General features: G+C 40.3%; 1 protein-coding gene across 3 annotated transcripts in view; it reads left to right on the forward strand.

The window, feature by feature from the left end:
- LARGE1 (LARGE xylosyl- and glucuronyltransferase 1) overlaps window positions 1-22,784 on the forward strand; it is a 285,860-nt gene that overhangs the window by 207,779 nt on the left and 55,297 nt on the right. For 2 of the 3 annotated variants that reach the window (XM_035569242.2, XM_035569240.2), the window contains exon 8: window positions 10,025-10,129. The exons of the other annotated variant lie outside the window; for it this stretch is intronic. In XM_035569242.2, the coding sequence (XP_035425135.1) occupies window positions 10,025-10,129 (105 nt within the window). The remainder of the gene's footprint in view (window positions 1-10,024; window positions 10,130-22,784) is intronic. 3 annotated transcript variants of the gene reach the window in all.

Consider the following 22,784-nt stretch of genomic DNA (forward strand, 5'->3'; position numbering starts at 1 on the left):
CTCTTACCCTCTGTCTCTAATTCATTGCTAATAAACAACAGTTTAGTATTCCAACAACAACCTCAAGCACCGATTACTGAAACCCAGTAAGTGTAGTGAAGCAGTGATGTCATTCCCATTTTACAGAAAGAAAGAGGAATGAGCAGTCAGTGGCTAACCTCTGTTACTCTCATGTGGATCTGAGTTCAGTTTGTTCAGTTAACAGAAGCAACTTAAGATTTACATTGGTACAGCTGAAATCAGCAACTGCCTGAACATCACAAGGAATGTGAAGAGACATGCACAGAATCCCGAGGGATGTACCCAAAGTAAACTTGTGGCAGAACAGAGCATGGCATTCAGGATTTGGCAAGAAAAACCTCAGCCACTAGTGAACACGGTAAGCTAACAGCTGCTCAGAAGGCTAGGGAAGTGGAAATTTCTGAATTATTAGTGAGTGGCAATGGCAGTTTAGACACTAGGCTACTAAAAAGGATGGTGCCTCAGTATCAACGAGCAGTGCTCAGGATCTCAGAAGTCCTGGTGCCTGTTCATGCATCACCATTCATCTCCTCAGTGATCTTAGAAATATCACTCCATCACCAGGTGCCTCAGTTTCTCCTTTCCTTCACAAAGGGTTACTAATGAAAGGCACTGCACAAGAGTTATATTATTGATTACATGTTGCAGCCTGCTGCTCAGCTCCCCTTACTGAGATGCATTTCACAGAGGGGGTTTGTGCCAACCAATATGTGCATCTCAGGACCTTACCCCTTTATAAAATTGGTAACAGTTATAACAGAGTCATGGTGTATGGACAGTTTGTTACTTTCATGTTCTTCACACTCTCGTGTAAGGCAGTTTTATTGCATTGTCTTTTGCAGGGAAAAGAAAAAAAAAAAGCATCTTTTATTCAGTGATCACGTATTCATGCACAAATTCATGCCAGGGTTTTAATAGCTTGTATGCTCCTGAAAACACTGGGCACAGTAATTTTAAAATGTCTTTTCTCTCAGCCCCCTGCCTGAATATTAGAGCTAGTGGATTGGAATTGACTTTGTTCATAAGGACATATTGCTGCTTTCAGAGGAAGAAGTTTTCAATTTTATAAAAATGTAGGGTTTTATATTGAATGAATTAAAAATTAAAAGGGAGACCATGACGGGAAAAGCAGTACAGGGGCGCACAATCTTCAAGCTGCCATTGTTTGAATAAAAAGTGAGGTGTGTAGTCAAAGCAGTGAGTCCATCTCACTGAGCACCTGCAACCTGGTTAGGAGAGAATACCCATCATCTGAGAAAGGATTCATGCCAAGTCTTCTATTGCTGTTAATTAGATGGCATTGCTGCTGCTGGGACATTTTGTGCCATAAACAGTGGCATAAAAGCTGAGGTGAGGAAGGATAAGCTCAGCAGCACGTGAAGCTGGTATGAGCATCCCTTATGCTCTGGCACACCATTTCACTACTGCTTCTCTGGTCAGGTACATTCTTCCCCAAACACCATGCTAGTGCACTTTCCCTAGCAATGTTTTGGGCATATCCTTTCCTGCCAGGTAGAAAACAAACAAAAATTTCTGTGTGTGTCCAAATCATAACATCTTTGAACTATTTTTAAGTTGCTGGCATAGGAGCCCATTTGTCACATGTGCACAACGCCTTGCAATTGTTACAGAAAACCTCAAAAAGTTTTGTTCCACAGTGAAAGGTTTTTTTTCTGCACTTAGTCTCTTGTACACAGCTGCTGAGAATTTGTTTCTCTGAAATTCTGCAGATGAAAGTGTTGCAAATATTAATGATAGATTTTCTGGCTTTGCTGTAGTTTGCTGGACTCTTCACTGGACTCTTCGTTTTCTAATAAGCTCCTTGGAGTAGAGGAGATGATAAGCGGAAACCTAATTTATTTTCATCTTTTGATTGATTTCAGTCTTTCATCTTTCCTTATGAAAAAGAATCACAGACTTAGCTCTTTACCCCAAACTTTCTCAATCCAATTCTCTGTACTTCATCCTCTTGATCACAGTTTGTGTATGATTTTGCCTTCTGAATCTTCCCCTCTACCACCTACAAAACTCTTGCTATGTTTCTATCTATCTGAACAGACTCTTGCTGAATTATTATTCTTCTCTGGCCCAAGTTGCTGTAACTTCTTTAGCCCTGGCCACATCACCACCTCTAAGTACATCCAGAAGTCAGCTGATATATTGCTTTAGATCCTTGTTCCAGCACTGGCAGCATCATTATTCCTTTCACTAATTCCTTTCTCCTTCACTGACTCAACCTTGCCCATCCTGTATTTCCCAGCCATCTATGTGCTCTATCTACCTGTGCCTCACCTACCTACCTTCTTTTCTTACCATGTAGTCAATGCCTGTCTCCTCTCTCCCTCTACTGGCACCAATGTGCTATCCAACGTGAAGCTGCCATGAAGCCGTGTTCTCTCGTGAGCCAGTCCTGCAGTACGTTCCCATGAGCTACTCATTGGTCTCCTCCTCATCCAAAATGTTCCTTAATAACTGCCTGTGCAGATTCTCTCTATGAGAAATCAGGCCACTAAGAAGGGCTAATGGCCATTGGGAAACAGCAGCATACTTAATCTAAGTGAGATGGCAAATAAAAAACGTAGGCTTGTGTGGGAGGTGTACTTCCCTGAGTATATATAGATATGCACATATATATATGTGTGAATGCACATACAATACGTTTATATGTTGCATGTATTGCATGCATGTGAAATAAACTCACAGTAGAGGTAAAAGTATTCAGTTCTGTGAAAGGTAGTGAACACTGTACAGTCATATGAGGAAATGTGAACCTGTATTTCTGGGGGTGGACAGGCTTGGGTACAGAGCACACACAAGATTTCATGTACATATTTTACTCTGTATCTGTGATAAACTATCTAAAAACTGTCTAGAGGTGCTAAGAGTTACCATGCTAGAAATACATTTCCAGAGGTAACTCAGGGAGTTTGTTGTAAAAGAAGAGAGAGTCTTTTTTAGGGATGAAAGAGGGCATGCAAGTAGAAGAAGAGGAGTGAGTGTGGGAGCAGGGAGAAGCATGAATTGATATTGACAGAGCAAGAATTGCACAGGGCATCAATAGTGAGGATGAAAAGCTTGAACTTGACAGTGCTCTGAAGAGGTAGATGAGATATGTGTCAGGAGAAGTGAAAGATTTTAGAAGCCACATGCTTTGTATGAACTGGTGCAAGCTCAGGGACTAGAAGGCTGTAGAGAAAGGGTCAGTCACTCAGGCAAGACTAACATGAAATGCAACTCATTCAGCTGGTATAAATCAGCATAAGTACACTGATTTCATTGAAGTCATGGAGATTTATACCAGCTAAGGATGTGTGCTTACAGATTTAATGCTCGTTTCCAAACGGAAAGGTGTCTTATGCAGATGTTTAAAGGATAAAGCAAAACAGGAGAAGGATGAAGAAGGAGAGAAGAGGGAAGGGACATTTAACAAAAGATTTTAACTCTGTTTCATTCAGAAAATAACCCAGCTTCATTGTACCATTATAGATTCTGCTAGTCACCGACAATGATCATCAGTCTTGGTTCTGGGCAATTTAGAAATGTTCCAGCATTTGGAATATATACCTTTTCCCCTCTTCCCTCCTTTTACCTTTTTATTCTTTATGTCTGTGTCCTGTTTTGGGAGCACTAACTCTGCAGTTCTCCTGATTCCTGCCAGGTTTGAATCTTAAAGACTTGCTGAATCCTTCTCCTGTTTTTGTCAGCTTACGCTGAAGGCATGCATTGCTCCAGCAGTACTTGGCTGTGGCTCCAGCATTCATGTCTGTATTAAATTTCTAACAACTTAAACCACAACTGTTGAAACAGTTAGAAGTGGCAAGACAGAGTTCTGTTCTGTTCTGCTTTAAAAACCTCCACAGTATAGAATTTGCTTACACTTATGTTTTTAAAGGCTGAAAATACATTGTGCTTCTTTTTCACTTTGGAGGCCTCTACCAAATACAACTAACCCTTGATAATATAGCAACTAGCAGTACTGGAACAAACCTCTCCTGTGGTGTCAGCTCACCGTAATGGCCATAGGCGATTAAAAGGTGGACCCATTGCTCTTACTGTGGTTGCAGTGGAGCCACATGAAAGCCATGCAGTTTCCTAAGACAAGAAAAAAAAAAAAGTTTTCCACTAAAGAAGTTGTGGAAACCAGTTGTAATAGTTGTTATATTTTTTAGTGTTATTATTATTGTTAGTAATAGGAGAATACCTGAAGGCCAAAAGAGCACTATTAAGCAGTACCACCCTGTAGCTGCCCTGCTGTTGCTCTCCGTACCGCACAGCTTCTGCGCCCTGCAGCTGGAGACACAGTACTGTGCTACATGGAGCTTCAGCCCGGCTACATGCAGCTGTTGTTATGCTTTTGGTAAAAAATAACACAAAGTTATTACCTCAGAGCACATAGTTGCAATATGTGTGACAGGCGAAATGGGAGAGGGATTGGCTATCACCATTATTATTTGTGGAGAATCAAGCAAGAGGCTGTTACGTGACTCTTCCAGTGTCACCCAAGAAATCAGCATCAGAATTGGGGACTGAAATGAGATCTTGAGTCCCCTTGAATGCCTGAATTACAGGAACATGCCTTCCTCTCCGTTAGCCACCAAAATCCATGATGCGTAAACAGAATCAAAGGCATTGAGTTGTCAGGCTTAGAAGTATCTGTTTTTCCATGGAAACCTCTTTTCAGCAACAGCAAAGCTTTTGCACTCCCCATCATGTGAGCTGTCAGGGAGCTGTACTGTGCAAAACACCATAGCTGAGCAGCTGCCTTCTGGAGGAGACGGGTCCCACAGACAGGCAGCACAGCCTGGTACAGGACAGTCCGGATGTAATTGTGCCTGCTCCATAATTTTTCACCATGGTCATGCCAGAATCATAGCCTTGTTTTCTGTTGTCTGGCTGATAGTGGTTATGTATGAATAAGTAAGAAAGACAGCTTCGTTTTCATAAGCTAACTTGTGCCTTGAGTAACAGAGAGGGAGAGGAGTGCACTTAATCATAACTGCAGGGCCAGAGCAAAAAATAATGACAGAGCTTTTGCTGTTAGTCATGGTATTTTATTATAATAACTCTTAGGAAGAAGAAACAGGCAGCTCAGACTGCTGAACAATTCATATTTATTACAGTAGCCACCATGTTCTCATTTGCTGAAAGAATAACTCAAATAACTCTGTTATGCTTGCCTTTTACAAAAGGCCATGGTGGCAAGGAGCTCTAGTCTTTCTCCCCACAAAATCTGAATTCAGGATCCGGTATGATCAGAGGGGAGATGAGACTGGGGAAAGTTTCTGCAGAGCTGCATGTGCCTCATCAGGGAGGCATGAAGAGTGACAGAGGGACAGGTCAGGGCTGAGGGATGGTCAGAGGACTGTGGACAAGGAGAGTGTTCGTTGTGCCTGTTCAACACCACTTTGGCCTGGGCTGCATTTCAATAACAGATCCTCCTGGAAGAAGTGTCAAGGCACATGCAAGACAAGTAGGTTATCCTTGACAGCCAGCATGGATTCACCAAGGGCAAATTGTGCCTGAACAAACTGGTGGCCTTCTACGATGGAGTGCCTGCATCAGTTGACAAGGGAAGACCAACCAATGTCATCTACTTGGACTTCTGCAAGGCCTTTGACATGGTGTCCTGCATGATATCCTGACATCCAAATTGGAGAGAGATGGATTTGAATGGTGGACCATTAAGGAATTGGCTTGAAGGCTGCACCCAGAGAGTGGTGGTCAATGACTCTAAGTCCAAGTGGAGGCTGGTAATGAGTAGTGTCTCTTAGGGGTCCATCTTGGGGCTGGTACTGTTTAATATCTTTATCAACAACATAGACAATGGGATCGAGTGCACCCTCAGCAAGTTTGCAGATGACACCAAGCTGAGTGGTGCAGTTGATAACAGCAGAAGGAAGGGATACCATCCAGGGGGACCTGGACAAGCTTGAGATTTGAGCCCACATGAACATAATGAGGTTCAACAAGTCTAAGCGCAAGGTAGTGCACCTCGGCTGGGGCAATCCCAGACGTGAGTACAGATTGGGAGAACTCACTGAGAGCAGCCCTGCAGAGAAGGCCTTGGGGATTCTGGTGGATAAAAAGTTTGACGTGAGCCAGCAGTGCATGCTTGCAGCCCAGAAGGCCACCTGCCTCCTGGGCTGCATTGAAAAGGAGTAGCCGCCAGCAGGTCAAGGGAGGTGTAACCCCATTGCAACTTTTCAATACCTAAAGGGGGCTTATAAAAAAGATGGAAAACAACTTTTTGCTTGGGCAGATAATGATAGGACAAGGGGAATGGTTTTAAACTGAAAGAGGGGAGATTTAGATTAGATGTCAGAGGAAATTCTTCAGTCATGGGGTGGTGAGGCACTGGAACAGGTTGCCCAGAGAGGTTGTGGATGCTCCATCCCTGGAGGTGTTCAAGGTCAGGTTCAGTGAGGCCCTGGGCAACGTGATCTAGTGGGTGGCAGGGGCGTTGGAACTGGATGATCTTGAAGGCCCCTTCCAACCCAAGCCATTCTATGATATGATTCTATGAACTTCACAATGCATTTGAAAAAATAACCAAATTAAAGTTAATGAATTAACTGATAATACTCCAATACACTAGACAGATTGATTTTTAAAAACTGATGTTTAAAAAATGGATGAGAATTTTGAATGGAATCTTTTTAGTTGTTCAAAATTGGAAGGGCAAAACTTTATGATGTGGGTTTTTTTAATTTTTAAATATATAGAATAATGATATATGCTGTACATCTGTATTGTGTCATATTGATCTTACTGAAATGAGTGGGGTTCTACATTTAGATGTGGTTATTTTGATATCTTTGAACCAAAATATTTTGGGACTCCTTTTCCAGGGAATTTTTCTGAATTTCATTTTTTTATACTGAAGCAGAATGAAAAAATAAATAAAATAAAATTCGGAACCATCACAATTTGCCATGCAGCTGCAGTTCTGTTTTTCTGATCACTTCTGCCCTAAGTCGAGGTCATAGAGACAGTGTAAAGGGAAAAAAATATATTATTCTTTGGCAGAGAGAGCAACACTATCCCAGGCTAGGAAAAAGAAAAGAAATATATATAACTAGAGAAAATACTAAATGTATCTTTATAACTTCTTCCAAGATGGCTTGGGAGACAAGCCATCTCTTCTGCCTAGTAGATTTTTAGACACCAGCGGGAGCTACAGGAGCCTGACAAGCTGTGTACTACACTGCCCTAGGACAGTACCTGGACATGTATGGATTCCCAGGCCATTGCAAAATCAAATTAAAAAGTGTTAGCTAACACATCTAATTTTGTATTTGTGGCAAGCTAAAAGGGCATGTACAGACAGTTATTCCAGCTCAGTTGATGCAGAGTAAGTTACATTATCTGATCCATGTATCTAAGCCCTGAAGCTTACACGATGTTAATTGCTGCCTTCATCCGTGTCCCATATCAAACCTCCAGGAATACTGGTGAGAGCAGGATTTGTTCTGGTGTCTTCAAAAATAAAGGGGAAAAGGGTAAGGAAACAATAAAACTACAATAAATGCATGCAAACATAATTTCCTAAGCCTTTTCAGTTTATCTTAGCCTGAAAAATAATAACTGAAAAGTAAGTCAGGGGCACATTGTCAGAACTGAGATTCTTGACTGGTAGGTGGGAAAGCAAAACCATTAACAAACAGCAAGGTTTGTTCATTTCTTATTATTCATCAGTTTGAAGGCTGAACTGTGTGACTTGTTGGGAAATGCATGGGGCTAAAATAATGAAAGCAGGCTGATGTTCCCTGGTAAGGAAGTTTAGTATCTGCTTCTTGCAAATAGAATTCTAACATTTCTTTTGATGTTAGTGGTACTATCCTCATAAGGATCTGCAGACTGCTGAGTTGTGAAATGTGCTGTTAGAGTATGTGCAGGGTCACTCTCTTCCTACCAGCTGTGCCAATCCATTCCAGCCCAGATGCACCTGTATTTTTTATTGTTTTTCTCATCCTTTACTAGCCATGGTAGCTCCTTATTTTGATTTATTCTACCTCATCTGTAAGGGAGTGGTTATAAAGAGCACACAGCCTTCGAGCACAGAATCAACAAGTGTTAGTTTAAATTGTGCCCTTCGGCCTTTTTTAGCTAAGACTTGTATCAATCAGTTGAGACTCTTTTCCTGTTTCCTTGCAATATATGGCTCATGGGGCCTCATTTGCTGTCCAGTGTGTTCTATGAGTCCCATAGGTTGAGAGATGTTTATTTGAGAGGTTTATTTGTATGGAGAAAGAACACATCCACTTTTCAACATCTGCTTAGGATGTATCTGCTTCTAACTTGTAATTCATCTCATTCTCTTATGCACCGCACTCTGTTAATGTTACCAGTTTTCAGTAGCACCAGCGGGGTGATAATGTATGGTAGTCTCTTTTATGATCCTTTCCCTCTCCCCCAGATTTTCCACCTTCTTAAAAAACTGTTCATGGAGTTTAACATGGAAAAGGAAATATAAAATATTGAATGAAAAAGGAGGGACATCATTGGAAAATGAGGGCTGGTGAGGACTGGCATGTTATGATTAGGATGGAGTAGGCTGAACCTGAGCAGTGGTGTAGAGTGGACTCTGTAATCCCTCAAGGTTATTTCTAGATTGATTTCCGTTCACTCATTAAATGCTGTTGTTCTGATTTATTTGTTATATGCATTGGCCGCTCACTGCTGCTCACATTCTTTGAAATAGAATTCGAGATGCATGAGGCTTACTGACATCCCACTGAGTTGGGTACCACAGGGGACTAACACAGTCACCTGGCCTACGCTCATGCCATCCTAGCTGATCACGAATGAGTAACTTCTGTCTTTGTGTCTTGCTTCTCAGACCAGTCTTGTCTTGGGCCATAATAATTTTTTTTTTGTAGTGCATCTGTGGTCCTATATAGCCAACACAGGAAGATAATTTAATGCTTTCAGTGCACTGCTGTGGCCATACACGCAGTTTTATGAGCATAGCTGGGATTCGAAAATGTACTTTGAGAGCATGATATTTAATTGCTTTCCAAAAAGGTTGAAAAAACATTTCCTGTCTTAGTCATAGTGCCCACACTGAGCGGGTCCCTTGGTCAAAACACTAGTCCCTTTCCTTTCTTTGACTAGATCCAAATGCAGTTTTCCCCTTCTGTCCGTCCTCCGTCACCAGAGCATCATTTCAATCACTAGTCTTATTTACATTTCATACAGCACATTTCAGGATAGATAATTAAGTCCTTATCTATACAAACATTCACTTTTCAGTTGATTTTTAAGCAGTACGAACCTCCTAGACACATTTGATTTAAAGCACGTTTTACTCTAGCTGAAACCAGCTGCTAATCAATGTAAGCTAAACCAAAATAAGCCCATTTAAAACTGAAGTCATAATTCCTGTGCAGCATTCCACATAGGCTTACCTAAATGACTTTTAAATTAATCTCTTAAATTAAAACAGTGCAACTTATGTAGGTAAACCCTTAGAATCCATTTGTTTCCTGAGCCAAAGGGATCTCTTTTGTGACTGAGGAAAAAAAAAATGGAACTAGTTGGGGGGCGAGAGGGGAGAGCATGGGAGGAGAATAATTTGTTATACTGAACCTTGCTCTTCCATTATATTATCTCCATCAGAGTTTAAACAGATCTTCATATTAGATGATCATTTTACCAACACTTACTTGTCACTAGGAGGATTCTCTATCATTGTATTTCAAAATCAAGCAGCATTCATATTTGTCTGGGTGATATATTTTTGTCAGCATGATAAAGGTTCCCACAGTGTTTAATTACTCAGACTAGCCAGGGGAAAAGGAAAGAAATGAGCCGTGCTGAGTTTGCTGTGCCAGGATTGCTTTCTGTTACATAAGCAGGCATCTTCCTAATGCATGAAAGGAAGGCAGCTTCAGAACTGCCGTCTTCTGTTTCCACTGCCTGTCCCTCTCCAGATTTTGTGTGTTTTTTCCATGGACTAACTATCTTTTGTCTAATGATCTGCTTGCAATTTGCTCATTTCCAGGGCAGCAGGTTCTTGGCTTGGTGGAGAACCAGAGTGACTGGTATTTGGGTAACCTCTGGAAGAATCATCGGCCCTGGCCAGCACTTGGGAGGGGCTACAACACAGGTACGCCCTGAGGGTTTTATTTGAATTAACATTTGCGTCAAGCGTGGAATCAATCCCCTGGTACAGAGAGAGTAAGATGTGGTAACTCACACCTCCCTTCCTAACCTACTGCGAAATTTGCCATTTAAAGCTGTAAAAATGATGCAGTATGATGCATTTTGGAGTTTCTGCTCCAGTGCTACTCTGATGGGAATATGTTCCCTCTCTAAATGGTCTTAAGGGAGATTGTATGGCATCCTTTGAGGAAAGACAGCTTTTCAGCAGTCTGGCACATCCTCAGCACATCTACAACATTTCTGTCCATGACGAATCGTACACAGACCAAGCAAGAGGGAAAGAATCAAGGCTCATTTTCTGTAGAGAGGTAATGGTATCACAAAATGTCAGCCCAATAAAGATATATCTCCTGCAGGATGGCAACAGGGTCATAATTGTCCTAATAAAATGCAAACTACTGGCCATCAATTTCTGCTGCCATGAGAAAGGAATAAAGGCACTAGATCAGAAAATGTATTAGATTACAACAGACAGGCCTTCCTACTGATTTGTGTTTGGTATGTGAGAAAACATACCAGGTGCATAAAAAACACACATACATCTAAATCATTTTGATGCTAGGCTTTACATGCTGATGCAGTGAGTTATGTTCCCTCTCTATTTGTAATAAGAGGGCAGAACAGATGGTGAAGCCTCCATTTAGAAAAGATGAGTCCATTTAAATATCCCTGCACTATCAGAAAATGATTCACCATAGTAGTGGTTTTGCTTTGCAGAAATATATTGGATTGAATTAAACAGACTTACTAGGAAAAGGATTGCAAATAGTTGTAGTTGGGTCACTTTTATTTCTGTATTCATTTATATATTTGGGGAATCATGCCAGTTTTTGTGATTTTTTTATTTCAGCTCCTGCAAAGCATTTCTGTTCTATGAAAATGTTCAAAAGAGTAGCTTAACTGAACACAGACAGATAGGGATATAAGATTTTGGCAAAAGAGGTTTGTTTCCTGGTTCTCTACTTGCCAGAGCAGAACTGCATATATAAAGTCTTGGTCTGCCCCCACCCTCCAAAAACAAGAGACAGAGCTAAATTTCATGGATTTGTCCTGGAACCTGAGAGGTTATATTATACGTACCCAACCTTGGCAATGTCAATTCTATTCAGTGTTACACCACAAAGCAGTATCTTTTGTTCTACCGAGAGATTACCAACTCTTACAGTTACTTTCTGCTTCATTTTTGCTTTTTCCTTCCTGCCATCTTAATGCTGGCAGAGAGAAACGTGGCATACCCACATAACATTAGGCTGACCCAGAAGTGTATGGCATGTAGTATCTAAAATGCAACTATTTAAGTAAAAATGTTGTAAAGCTTTAGTTTATATTATCATAAATTACTGATCCAAATGCTTTATAGGGTTGCCAAATGTCATTGCATCAAAAAAGTCTTCCTCTCGAAGCAAAAATAATTGAATGTCTGTAGTCTTTCACATATATTGCATGTGTTAATTCTCAGCATATGTAAATACAAAACTACCAGGCCATGCATAATCCTGACCATGATTTTAGTCTGCTCACAGTTTCTTTCTTCAGACAATTCACAAGTAGTTATAATAACTTCCTTTCTTTCCGGAAAGAAAAACATAAGGTAGATAATGAATGGGAAATTGACAGGTGGTTATAGTAAGTGGAATGACATTTTTTCAAGTACATGGAACAAGAGGTCAGTGAGGGAAGCAGTGCAATTTCTGAGAGGTAGCAAACAATGTTACTAACAGAATGAGCATCATTTACTATAATTTTTTTTAATTGAATTCATTTTTTTGCCTCAGTAATCTAGCAGAGATTGGAGGTATAAATCTCTCAAGAAGGAAGAAATACCAAAAGAAACTGTAGCTTGTTTGATGTGTTCAGCAAATTAAAATAATTGACACTGAACACAACACTGTGGCCAAGGAGGATTCAGAAAACTAAAAGGGGGGAGCAGAGAGACAGTAACTCTAAACAAAACGCTCAAGAAAGACAGTAGGCCAGGAAAAGAATGACTTAGAGATTCAGGTGCTTAGAGTCGTACTTGGGAACAGTAAAAGGGTCCCCAAAACCGTGAAACTCTAATGGGCTAAACAAATTCAGATGAGAGGGAAGTTATCAGACAGATCTTGCTCTTACTTTTTTAGATAGTTTTTTTAGATAGTTTAGTTTAGTTTAGATAGTTTAGATTTTAGTTTTTTTAGATAGTTTAGATTTTTTTTAGGTAGTGTTTTTATTACAGTCCTAGCGTGCAATTGTAAGAAAAGAAATTTTTACATGAGCCCTCTCAACCAGACTCAATCTTGGCACATTTGATGCAGGAGCACCCCTAAGAGTCAAATTTTTTTCCACTTCCTCCTCCCTGTTTCTAAAGCAAATAATTTATCATTCACTTCCACTTTTCTATGCTTGAAGCCACTCTGGACAGCATACAGGTTGGGGAGTCCCAGAAGGCAGGTGCATTAATGCTAGAGGTGTGTTTGTTCCTTCTCTGCTAGCTCTTTAAACCCAGCAAGCTTATGCATTCTTCTGTTCCTGTGTGCCCAGGCCAGACCTCCAGCCAATACAGATTTTCAAGGAAAGGGTTTTTTTTTCAGCTGGTTTTAACCCTTCTTCTTCATTTGCACAAGTCATACTTTAGTCTCTGACAACACAATCGTAGGAAAACCAGACCAAACTCAGAAGTCAGCTCAGTGACAATTTAATTTCTGTTTAAAATGTTCTTAGTTAGACCCATCCATTATCTGGACAGCATTCACTTCCTCGAGCCATTTTAAATACTGTTCCTTCTGTACCGCAAAGGTACACAGGTTTTTTTCTGTACTTCATTGGTCAAAGCTCAGTAAGCTACTTAATGAAATACTTCTTATATGACATCTGCTCTGTTTTCCTTGTCTACACTGAGATTAACTCTTACAGAATCCTCATGCATTAGTTAAAGCATGCTTTTCTCTCCATGAAATCTATATTGTCTTTCACTGGCTATGCTCTGCTTTCTAAAGTATTGCCTGAGCTGCGGGAGGTTTTTTCTCTTTACAGATGTTAAACTGACAGCTCCAGAATTGCTCTGTATGGTTTGATGTTCGTTTCTGGAGTAGCAGTCATTCTAGTCCTCACAAAAATATCTTGTCAAATAAATTCTCATCAACAACAAAAAAAAAGCTTTTAGTACTTTGTCTGCATTATACTTTCCATCATGGTGGAGCATAGCTTTTAAGAGCAGTTTCTGGCAACTCCGTTGTCATGATTTCAGGCCACTTCCCAGCTGGTGTACATCACCCCTGGCTTTCCTGCCTTGGTGCAGCGAGGCCAGCTTACAACAGCTGAGAGTCCCACCCCGAGCCTCTCAGAGGAACTGCAGAGTGGATCAGACTAAATTGTATGAGGCAATGTATTCAGAGCAGTTTTCAAGACCCGGGAGAATTTTTTGTCTCCTGACAATAATGTCTGCTATTATTGAGATAGCTCAGAATTCATTGTCGGTCGTACCGCAGCATGGGAACCATTTTTCAGAGTGACCCTTTCACCCGTGGGGTCTCTTAAGTTCTTACTGGAACAGGCAATATGAAAATTAATGCCAGAACAGGACAAGATGAACAATGGTAAACTGAGGAAAGGACAAGTACCTAAAAAGCCGGGGCAGTGCTGCCGGTGGGGTTGTCAGGAAAGCTAAAGAGCCTCAGGCTCAAACTGTTTTCTGTGTTAATGTTTCAGTTATCCCTGGGAATGTAGCTCTGCTGCTTCCGCTGCTGTTTTCTGATCCAAAGTTTTTTCTTATGTTTTCTGTCTCAGAGAACAGACATCGTGCTCTGAACCAAGGAGTGATTAGGGACTTCCCTGTCTAGAAACACGAGCCTGTTTATCCTGGGACAACCCAATTCTGTGCTCTGAAATCGGAGTGCTAGGGAAATTAGAGTGCTAGAGAGTATTTGTAAAATCTTTGGCCCAGGGGATTTCGGACTTCTAGAGCACAGAAGCCCGTCCTGAGGATTTGAAGCTCATCTAAAATACACTGCCTTGGTGGAACTGCTAGGTACTGTAAGGAGGAGTCTCAACAGCTTGAGCTTAAGATTCCTGCTCCCACGCTGAGATGTCACATTACCAGATTTGTGGATTGAGAACAGAAGGGAATGGCTAGCACCTAACAACTTCCTGCCTACGTGTGCCTCGTGTATTATTACTTCCATGTTTCTAATGACGGGAAGGAAGCTAGAACAAACCTCTTTCCTTAATTATTTGCCTGAAAAAAAGGACCTGTGAAGAATGAATTGGGAGCAGGAAGTGTATGTTATGTCATTTTTGCAGAACGAAGAATAAAGGCAAGTGTAGGGCAGATTGTTTATATAAGATTGCACTGTTTCTCATCTTGTGCTTCTTGATGGTATTGTGCATCTTCAGTGCGGAAAGCAGATGACTAGTAAAGCAGTGCAAAGCGGGGGGGTGGTCATGGCACAGTCTGTGAACCTGGTCTGGAAAACATGGTAACTGCTTTCATCTGAACTACGCACCCTTCTGCTCATGACAATATAATAATGGATCTGATGGTAGATAGTGCAGAGCACTTCTAATTTAACTAAACTCTTCTGCTTTTCAGAAACGCTCACAATTAATGTTTTAAACAGTAATTGTTGCCTAATTCTGTATAGATCTGTTATCAAAATGCCTTTTTTTTTTTTCTTGGGATGAGTCAGGATTCCATGAGAACCACCTGAATATAGCAGTAATTTGCAAATTATCTTAGATAGATTCTGACTCAAACTAATGCTTTTCTCCATGGGGTACAGACATGAATATAGTGGTTGTCTGAGAGATGTGATTTTTTAGAATTGTCTCAATGAATAAGTTGGAGAACTCATGGGTTATAGAAATTTTAAGTACCTGCTATAGGGGCCAGACTTAGTTCAGCCATGCCCTCTCTAAAGACCATTGCCACTCTTGGTGCCACACTTGGTACCCTTAGGTTTGGTTCTAAGTACAAGAGCCTTTGAAAATAGATGCAAAATACATTTTAATGAGGAAGAGGAAGGAAGGAAGGAAAGACAAGGAAGGAAGGAAAGAAAGAAGGAAGGATACTTCCAACAGCAATGTCAAGGCAAAAAGTGACACTCTTCACCTACTCAGATTCACACTATACCAGGTTTTTGGATTAGGTTATTTCTTCTTTAAGAAACTGTGAGCTCATTCAGCAAATATTGTTATCAGTGCAAAGCATACTTACAGACATGCTTTATAATGCACAAAAATATGTTTGGGGTACAGGTATCATACACATTATACAGATAGTAATTGAGGAGGTGACAACACCCTGTTGATTTTAGGTGCAACGGAAGAGCTCAGTCTGTTTCTGTCTATGCTGGGAAGCTAAAATGACAATTCTGCTTCCGAAGACCACATCCCTATATCACTGTTGGCTATAATCTGTAGCTTCCACTTAAAAATAAGCTATCAAAAAGCTGACTACCCTCAAAGAATAGCTTCCTTTCCAGTCTTTCTAACACGGTTTCTAAAGCATGTGATGTTCTGAGAACTTGTTTACAGCACGCTTGACATTTCTGAAATGCGGGTCAATATGTATTTGATTTTGAAAAATGGTGCCTCTTGTTTGAGAGGCCTATCCACGTAATAATGGCATTGCTGTGACTGAATTAGTCTTCTGTTCATTGCATTCTCTGAGATACATGCCCTGCTCCTTGGCAATTGAATCTATCAGGCCATGCAGTAACTGCCTTTTTTTAAAACACCTTTGTTTGAAACAGTGACAACTTTCATCTCCTAAGAAACCTGTGTTAAAGAAATAACAGCATTCATACTGTCTATACCACATTCCAGTTTCCATTGTGCTGAAATAAATAAGAAGTATATCCTTTTAGGTGATTAAATCATCCACTTTTGGGGATTTTTACTGGTCTAGCCTGAGTTCATAATGTATATCTCCAGGTAATGTATGTAAATAGGACATATATGTGTACTATTGCAATCTAATGATTTAAAGAATTGTTTTGAAGTGTGAAATTTTCAGTTTGATAGAGACAGTTCTTTATGTGGACATACATAACTTGATGAGCAATTATGTTGTCCAGCACTCTGAAATGCCCTTTCTTTATTGTAGTTGGACCATCATTAGCAGGTTAAATTTAGATGAAAGATTTGCACATAAAAGCTTGGTAGAGGCATCCAGGTGCCTAAACTGAGAACAAAAACTTCTATTATACGTCAGCAGAACACCAGACAAATGCACAGTAATAGTAAAACCAGTACTTTTTCTTCTGAAGTGCAAGTTCACTTTCCAGCTTCTCATTGTGCTCATAAAGGTGATTGTGTAAAGACATTTCTTTTTGTAGATGCAGAAACAGAGGTTTTAGCCAAAGTCTCAAAGCAAAGACAGAGGCGTTACTGTTGGTCTCTGTCTTCGGATTTTTAATGGGTAGTGTAGTGTCTGTCACAGATAGTCAGAGTGACTTAAGATGCCTTTCTACACAGATGTCTTTCTACACCCTTGTGCAGAGAGCGCCAACAAAAAATACTTGAATGTGGTCATAGTCAGATCACTCTCTTAGCTGCTACAGCTGCTTAGCTGCTACAGCTATAGCATTACTATGCTTTAACCATTTTAATGGCTAAGCAAGCTAGGTTCAGGACAGATCCTTGCTTTTTAAAAACAATCTTCAGTATATGAGGAAATCAAGAGACTTTATACTACTTGAGTTGGAGATGTTCTAAGAAAGAAGAGTCTGCAAAATTGAGTTGACACTAAGATCTCAAAAGCAGCAGCAGCTCACTTCTTTCTTTTCCTCATTGTCTTTCTTTGGTCAGCCACATTCAAGCTTTAATTGTTCTTGCTGTAGCTCCTCAACATATCCCTCTTCCACTTGTCTGCATCAAGCTAGGCTGAGGGGAAGACAGAAACACTGTGATAGATGGTTTCTACACTGTTATTCTCAAGGCCTTAGCAGAGGAGGTGAAAAGAGAAGCTTTCCCAAATAGGATCCTAGAATCATAGGCAATTTAGGTCAGAAAGGATCTCCAGAAGGCTTTTTTCCCACCAAAAGCTAACTCAGCTTGCTCAGTGCCTTTCCAGTTTGAGCTTTTAATATTGTTAAGGGTGGAAATTCCACAACCTCTCAAGAGAGCCTATTCATGTATTTGCGTACTGTCATGGTGTGAAAAGTCAAAAATCAACATTTTTTTCCTAATAGATCGTCGGAATTTCCCTTGCTGCAGTTTGTGTCAGTTGCCTCTCATTCTGTTTCAGTGCATCTTTTAGAAGAGTTTGGTTCCATTAAGTAGTTTGTAGACAGCAATAAAATCTCCCCTTAGCCTTCTCTTCTGCAGGCTGAACAAGCCCATTTCTCTCAGCCTATCCCCATACATCACGTACTCCAGGCTCCTGGCCATTTCAGTTGTTCTCAGCTGGACGCGCTCCAACACGTCAGTATCTTTATTTGATTGCAGAATCCAAAAGAGTACTTCAGATGTGATGGTCTTACAAGTGCTGAATAAAGAGTGGTAATCACTTCCATTGACCTGCTCTCTACATTCTTGCTAAAATAGCCCAGGATGTGGTTGGTTGCCTTTGCCACAAGGTCACACTGCTGGCTTATGTTCAGCTTGGTGTCTACCAAGACCCCTAGGACTCCTGCAAAGCTTCTTTCTATCCAGTTGGCCCCCAGTCCATACTGTCCATTCAGAAATAGTCCCGTACAGGACTTGCTGTTGAACTCTGTGTAGCTTAGCCCACTTGTCCAGCCTCTCAAGGTCCCTCTGAATAGCAGCCCTGTCCCCAGGTGGTCTCAATGTGTGATGTTGCTGAGGTTGCATTCTAACTCTTCTCTAGCTCATTAACCAAGAAGTTGAACAGTATCAGCCCCAGGATCAACTCTTGTGGAATGCTACTTGTAACTGGTGACCACCTGAATGTTTTACTGCTATATTTTTTATTATATTACACAACCCCTTGAAATTACCAGTCCAAATTGCTTTCTGCTCGCCTTACAGTCCACCTATGCAAGCTGTACTTCACCACTTCGTCTGTGAGCATGGTAAAAAGCCCCACATACATTTTCTCCTTAAACAAATGCATTGCTATATCTCTGTCATGAACCTAATCCTGTTGCTCTCCTATTAGAAGAGAAATGGTTGTGGAGGAAGGATTGACCAGCAGCTGACCTCTAGGTGAAACCATTGCGTAAAGTAAATTGTGTTTCCTTTTTTTTAAAAAAAAATGCTGTTTAATCTTAGCAGCATGTTCATTCTGTGCTGCTTTCCTTCCCCTAATCCACTTCTTAGGACATTTTATTCATCCTGAACCTAATCCAGTCAATGAACTGTCCATTAAGAGAAATAAAAAAAAAAAAGACTGGTTGCTTCTGAATGCAAAGCCCCAAATTCTTTGTCATGTAACTATGAGGAAATACCTGAGAGGCTATTCAGTCCATGAGCCACGTTTCTTCCTCTGTTGCTCAGAGCACCTGACCAAGAAAATGTGGTTCTTAGTCATGGTGTCCATCCCTACAATCAGGCTTGTGTACTAGCATTAATATTAGAAGCCAGCCAAGACAATTATCACCTGTGCAGGGTGCATTTTTCCTCTTGTCATATCCAAAGTGGAAACTTGCTAAAATTTTTGACGCCTCAGCCCAGGTTAAATACGATGCTTTTGAGAAGATCAAAACAAACAAACAAAATTAAAGCAATGTTCCTTGTAAACTTTCACCTTTTGCTGCATACTGAGGAAGAAAAAAAAAACATGGATAAGCATCATGGATAAGGTCTATATCTGATATAAATGCCTGACTCCTGAGTTAAGTAGACTTAAGCTGATTTACAGGAGTTAAGGACAAAGAAACAGATTATTTTTCTTTTAGAGGTGAATGATTTTGCGGTGCACAGTCCAAGATAGATTAGTTTTGGAAGATGTTCTTGCTTTCATGAGGGCAAATGCTCAGCATATCCTAGCAAACTTCTTCAGTTTTTATGCATGGAAATAAGCTTTCTGTGTGATCCCTTCCAAACATGCATGCACGTGGGAGTACAAATGCAACAACCAGACCTCCTATGTAGTAACCCTGTGTGGTCTGTACTATCCTGTGATTCCTCTTCAGGACAGCTCACACAAAGTGTAGGTACTCATAAAAAATGGAGACATACAATGGAGAAATACATGTGAATCAGTCCAAGATGGGTAATCAGCTGAACATTAGTTCCAGGTTTAATACAGTTGTCTTTGTGTACAAAGTACTTTGTGTGATCATCAGAAGTATAAACAAGAACATTTGAAGTATGAGTACAGTTGATTTTTTGTTGTTGTTGTATTGGGCATAGGCTTTTTGCTCCGTTTTTGCATACTGGATGTCTGCACTGCCAGATAATTTAGCTCCCTAGTTCACTCTTAAATCTTGGCTCCCTGATCATCTACAGGGCACAGAAATTAGTTGGCATCCTGTCTCTCTTAGGCAGCAACCTGGCTTCCTTCAGGAAAAAAAAAAAAACTATTAAGTGTAATTTGGTGATAGTTCACTCCAGGGAATATTTTTGGAAGGTAGTATGGATGGGACTATACTGTGTTTGTCTCCTCCTTCCAGCCCTTCAACGCTGCGTCAGGAGACTTTGCACTCTGATACTCCCAAATGCCCTGATGACACTCTCCAATGCACGCAACATAGACCCTCAGTTCAGTGCTAAAAACTCTCCAGTCTAGAGGATTGTAACGCAGTTCTCACGTTATGTGGGACACTGAGAAATGGAAACACAAAATAACTGTTAGTCTAAAAACTGAAGGAATACTAGGTCCTCAAAGACAAGACTATGCAGTATGAATGTGGCTAGCCTGCTGAAGAAAGAGTAAGACCCTGAACAGGTGTTTGTTCAAACACTCCATAGTCTTTGACCTGGGAACTAGGGATCTCTTCTTGGAGTGAATGTATTTTAAAAGGTAGATTTAGCCGCCTGTCTATGTCTAATCTCCACAGGTCAAAGAGGGGTCCTTGTAAACTAACAAACTTCAAAGAAAATACTGAAAAACTTTCTATGAAGTTGAGAAAAATGGCTCCAGGAGCTTTTCTCAGAGAGGGTCAAGGGATAACTAGATCATAGCGTATAAGTATCTGCAGGAGAAAATGACATGTTAATAGAGGGCTTGCCAATTTAGCAAAGGTTCAGCAAGATCAAATTGCTGCAAGTTTGAAGACCTGTACAAATCAGAAATCAGGGATATATCTTTCATTAGGATAACTATGCATTGGAATAAGTTAGCAAAGTTTGTGATAGGTTATCCATTGTTGGAAATTTTAAATCAAGACAGTGTTTTTCTAGAAGTTATGCTCTGGTTAAAGCACAAATTGATTTTGAAAAATCCTGTGGCCTCTATTTTGCAACAGCTAAGAATTATCCTTTCTGACTTTATCACTTGTACTTAACCAGGACTTCTTTCCTCTTGATTAAAGTCACCTAAACACCCAAGTAAATGAAAGCATGGGTGGTTTGCAGTGTAAGAGCTTACTGTATTTTTAGTATTGGAGAGAGAGAAGGTTCTTTAAAACTTGGTTTAAAAAACTGTACATTTTCCCCATGTAATTTGTTTTTTTTTAAGTCTCACAATTCAAAGTGCTTTATCATTAGGTAGGTACCTGACCATCTTTCTCTTAGAGTCAACTTTTGGCACCTCCATTTCTCTTAGAGTCAACTTGTGGCACCTCCATTATGACCCCAGACAAGTACAGGGATATACACTGAGTAGCTATTTAGTGCTTCTTCTGAGTGGCAATGATGTGAGATGCTTACATTCTTAAGACAGCTCTCCTCTGCTCCATTCAGATTGATCATTGCCCTTCTGCTACAGCATGGAGAAGCTGAAGCCTCCCTCTTTCCCTTTGCTTGTCTGAAGTTACAATGTGTTAATTGAGATTTACAGCTTATAGATTTTTTCTGAACAAAACCTTTCCCAATCATCTTTCAGATTTGAATTTAGTGATTTTTGTTTTGTTTTTCTTTTTCTTTTCTCTTGGAAGCCATCTCTCTTGCTTACCAACTGAGAAGTTGCTGGCATTTTTGCTTTCCACTGCCTTTATAATGTAATCTCAGCACCCTCACAAGGGCTGTGGAGCGCAAAGGCTATAAGAAAACTGAGGAGCTTTTCCAAGCCCATGTAAGGAGCTTCAGCATAGATGGTTGTCATTTCCTACTACTCTTCGCATGGGGTTCAGAAAACACAGGGAACCACAAAAGGTTACTGCTGTTACTGTCTTCTGTGAAGCCCAAATCAGGCAGAGCAGCTGGGAAGAACTCTTACTTCCCTTTTTGATTTTGCTAATATTTTTCCTTTTGACAGGTTTGTTGTTTTCCAGTATAGAATTTAGGAAAAGATGATCAGCAATTTAGACATGGAAATTTTATGACTTTGCACTACATTGGATTTATGCAAGAGAAGGCCAGTTCCTCCAGGACTGGAGACAGTTTTTCTTGACCTATGAGAGACCTGTAGCATCGTTACTTCTCTTCATAGGACTCTAGAAGATAGGAAGGAAAGACATTTCCTGTCTTGTAGACATCCTAAAAGTCTTATGGCTTATGTCTCCTCTTGTATAGACCCTTTAGAATCCTGAATCAAGGTGGTGTTTGTTTGTTTTTTTTCTGTAGAAGTCTTTGAGACTTTAAGAAAGTTGCAGAAATTCCCCTGGAAATAGAAGTCACTGAAGAGAAGATAAGTTTACAAAGCATGTGTATCTTTATCAAATTACTCAGTAAGAATGGCACCTCAACAATAGGAAAACATTTAGAGAACCAGCTACAGTCAGTAGGTCTATATGAGGACAGAATCATGCTCCAGTATATCCCACATCTTCCCTCTGCCTAAGGAGAAGCAGCATACTTTGGAAGAAAACAACGCAAAAAAAAAAAAGAGAGGTATTCCATTTCACTAAATGGTCGTCAGGAAGTGTAAACAAAATAATTTTTAATGCATCAAGAGGAATCAGGCTCCCAACAGAGTGAGTGCACTAAATTTCCAAATGCACTCTATCACAGCTTCGCTTTCAATATTTGTGCTGAGAACACAAGGGCTACTGCATTCTGTCACCAAGCCCAGAGGGATGCCCACTTTCCATTTCAAAACAGCTTCTCAGCTCTGTTCTGTTTTCTGAGGGAAAAGTTCAAGTGTGGAGTCATCATTTATTCTCAATTAACACATTGTGCATCACTGCAAGTTTTTATTAGATGTTCTATGTTGTGAAAGGCTTTTTCGGAGAATGAGGCTGCTATATGTAAGTGCGTATTAAAAAATGTATCAGGATACCACAAAATTGTGTTAGAATGACAGTCCTTTGGCCATTGTGTTAAAAGCTACAGACATAAGCTGTGGTCTCATTATGGCTACTCAAATTATGAGCAGTATAGATGGTATAGAAATATATATAGGTGGCAAAGAAATCAAGTAAAATATATAATTTTTTCCATCTTGCACACTTACTTCCATGCAGTGATTTTCATCCAAACAAAGACTTAAAATGGAGATTTAGAAATGTGTACCATTACTGTTGCGATGTCTCTTTTGGCAGAAATCTGTGGTTTTGTGGAATTGCAGCTTGAATTTCATTTTGTAATCCCTAACAGACACATACTTGTGTTTTTCT

The sequence above is a fragment of the Cygnus atratus genome, chromosome 1 (assembly GCF_013377495.2).
Source record: "Cygnus atratus isolate AKBS03 ecotype Queensland, Australia chromosome 1, CAtr_DNAZoo_HiC_assembly, whole genome shotgun sequence".
Taxonomy (NCBI): domain Eukaryota; kingdom Metazoa; phylum Chordata; class Aves; order Anseriformes; family Anatidae; genus Cygnus; species Cygnus atratus.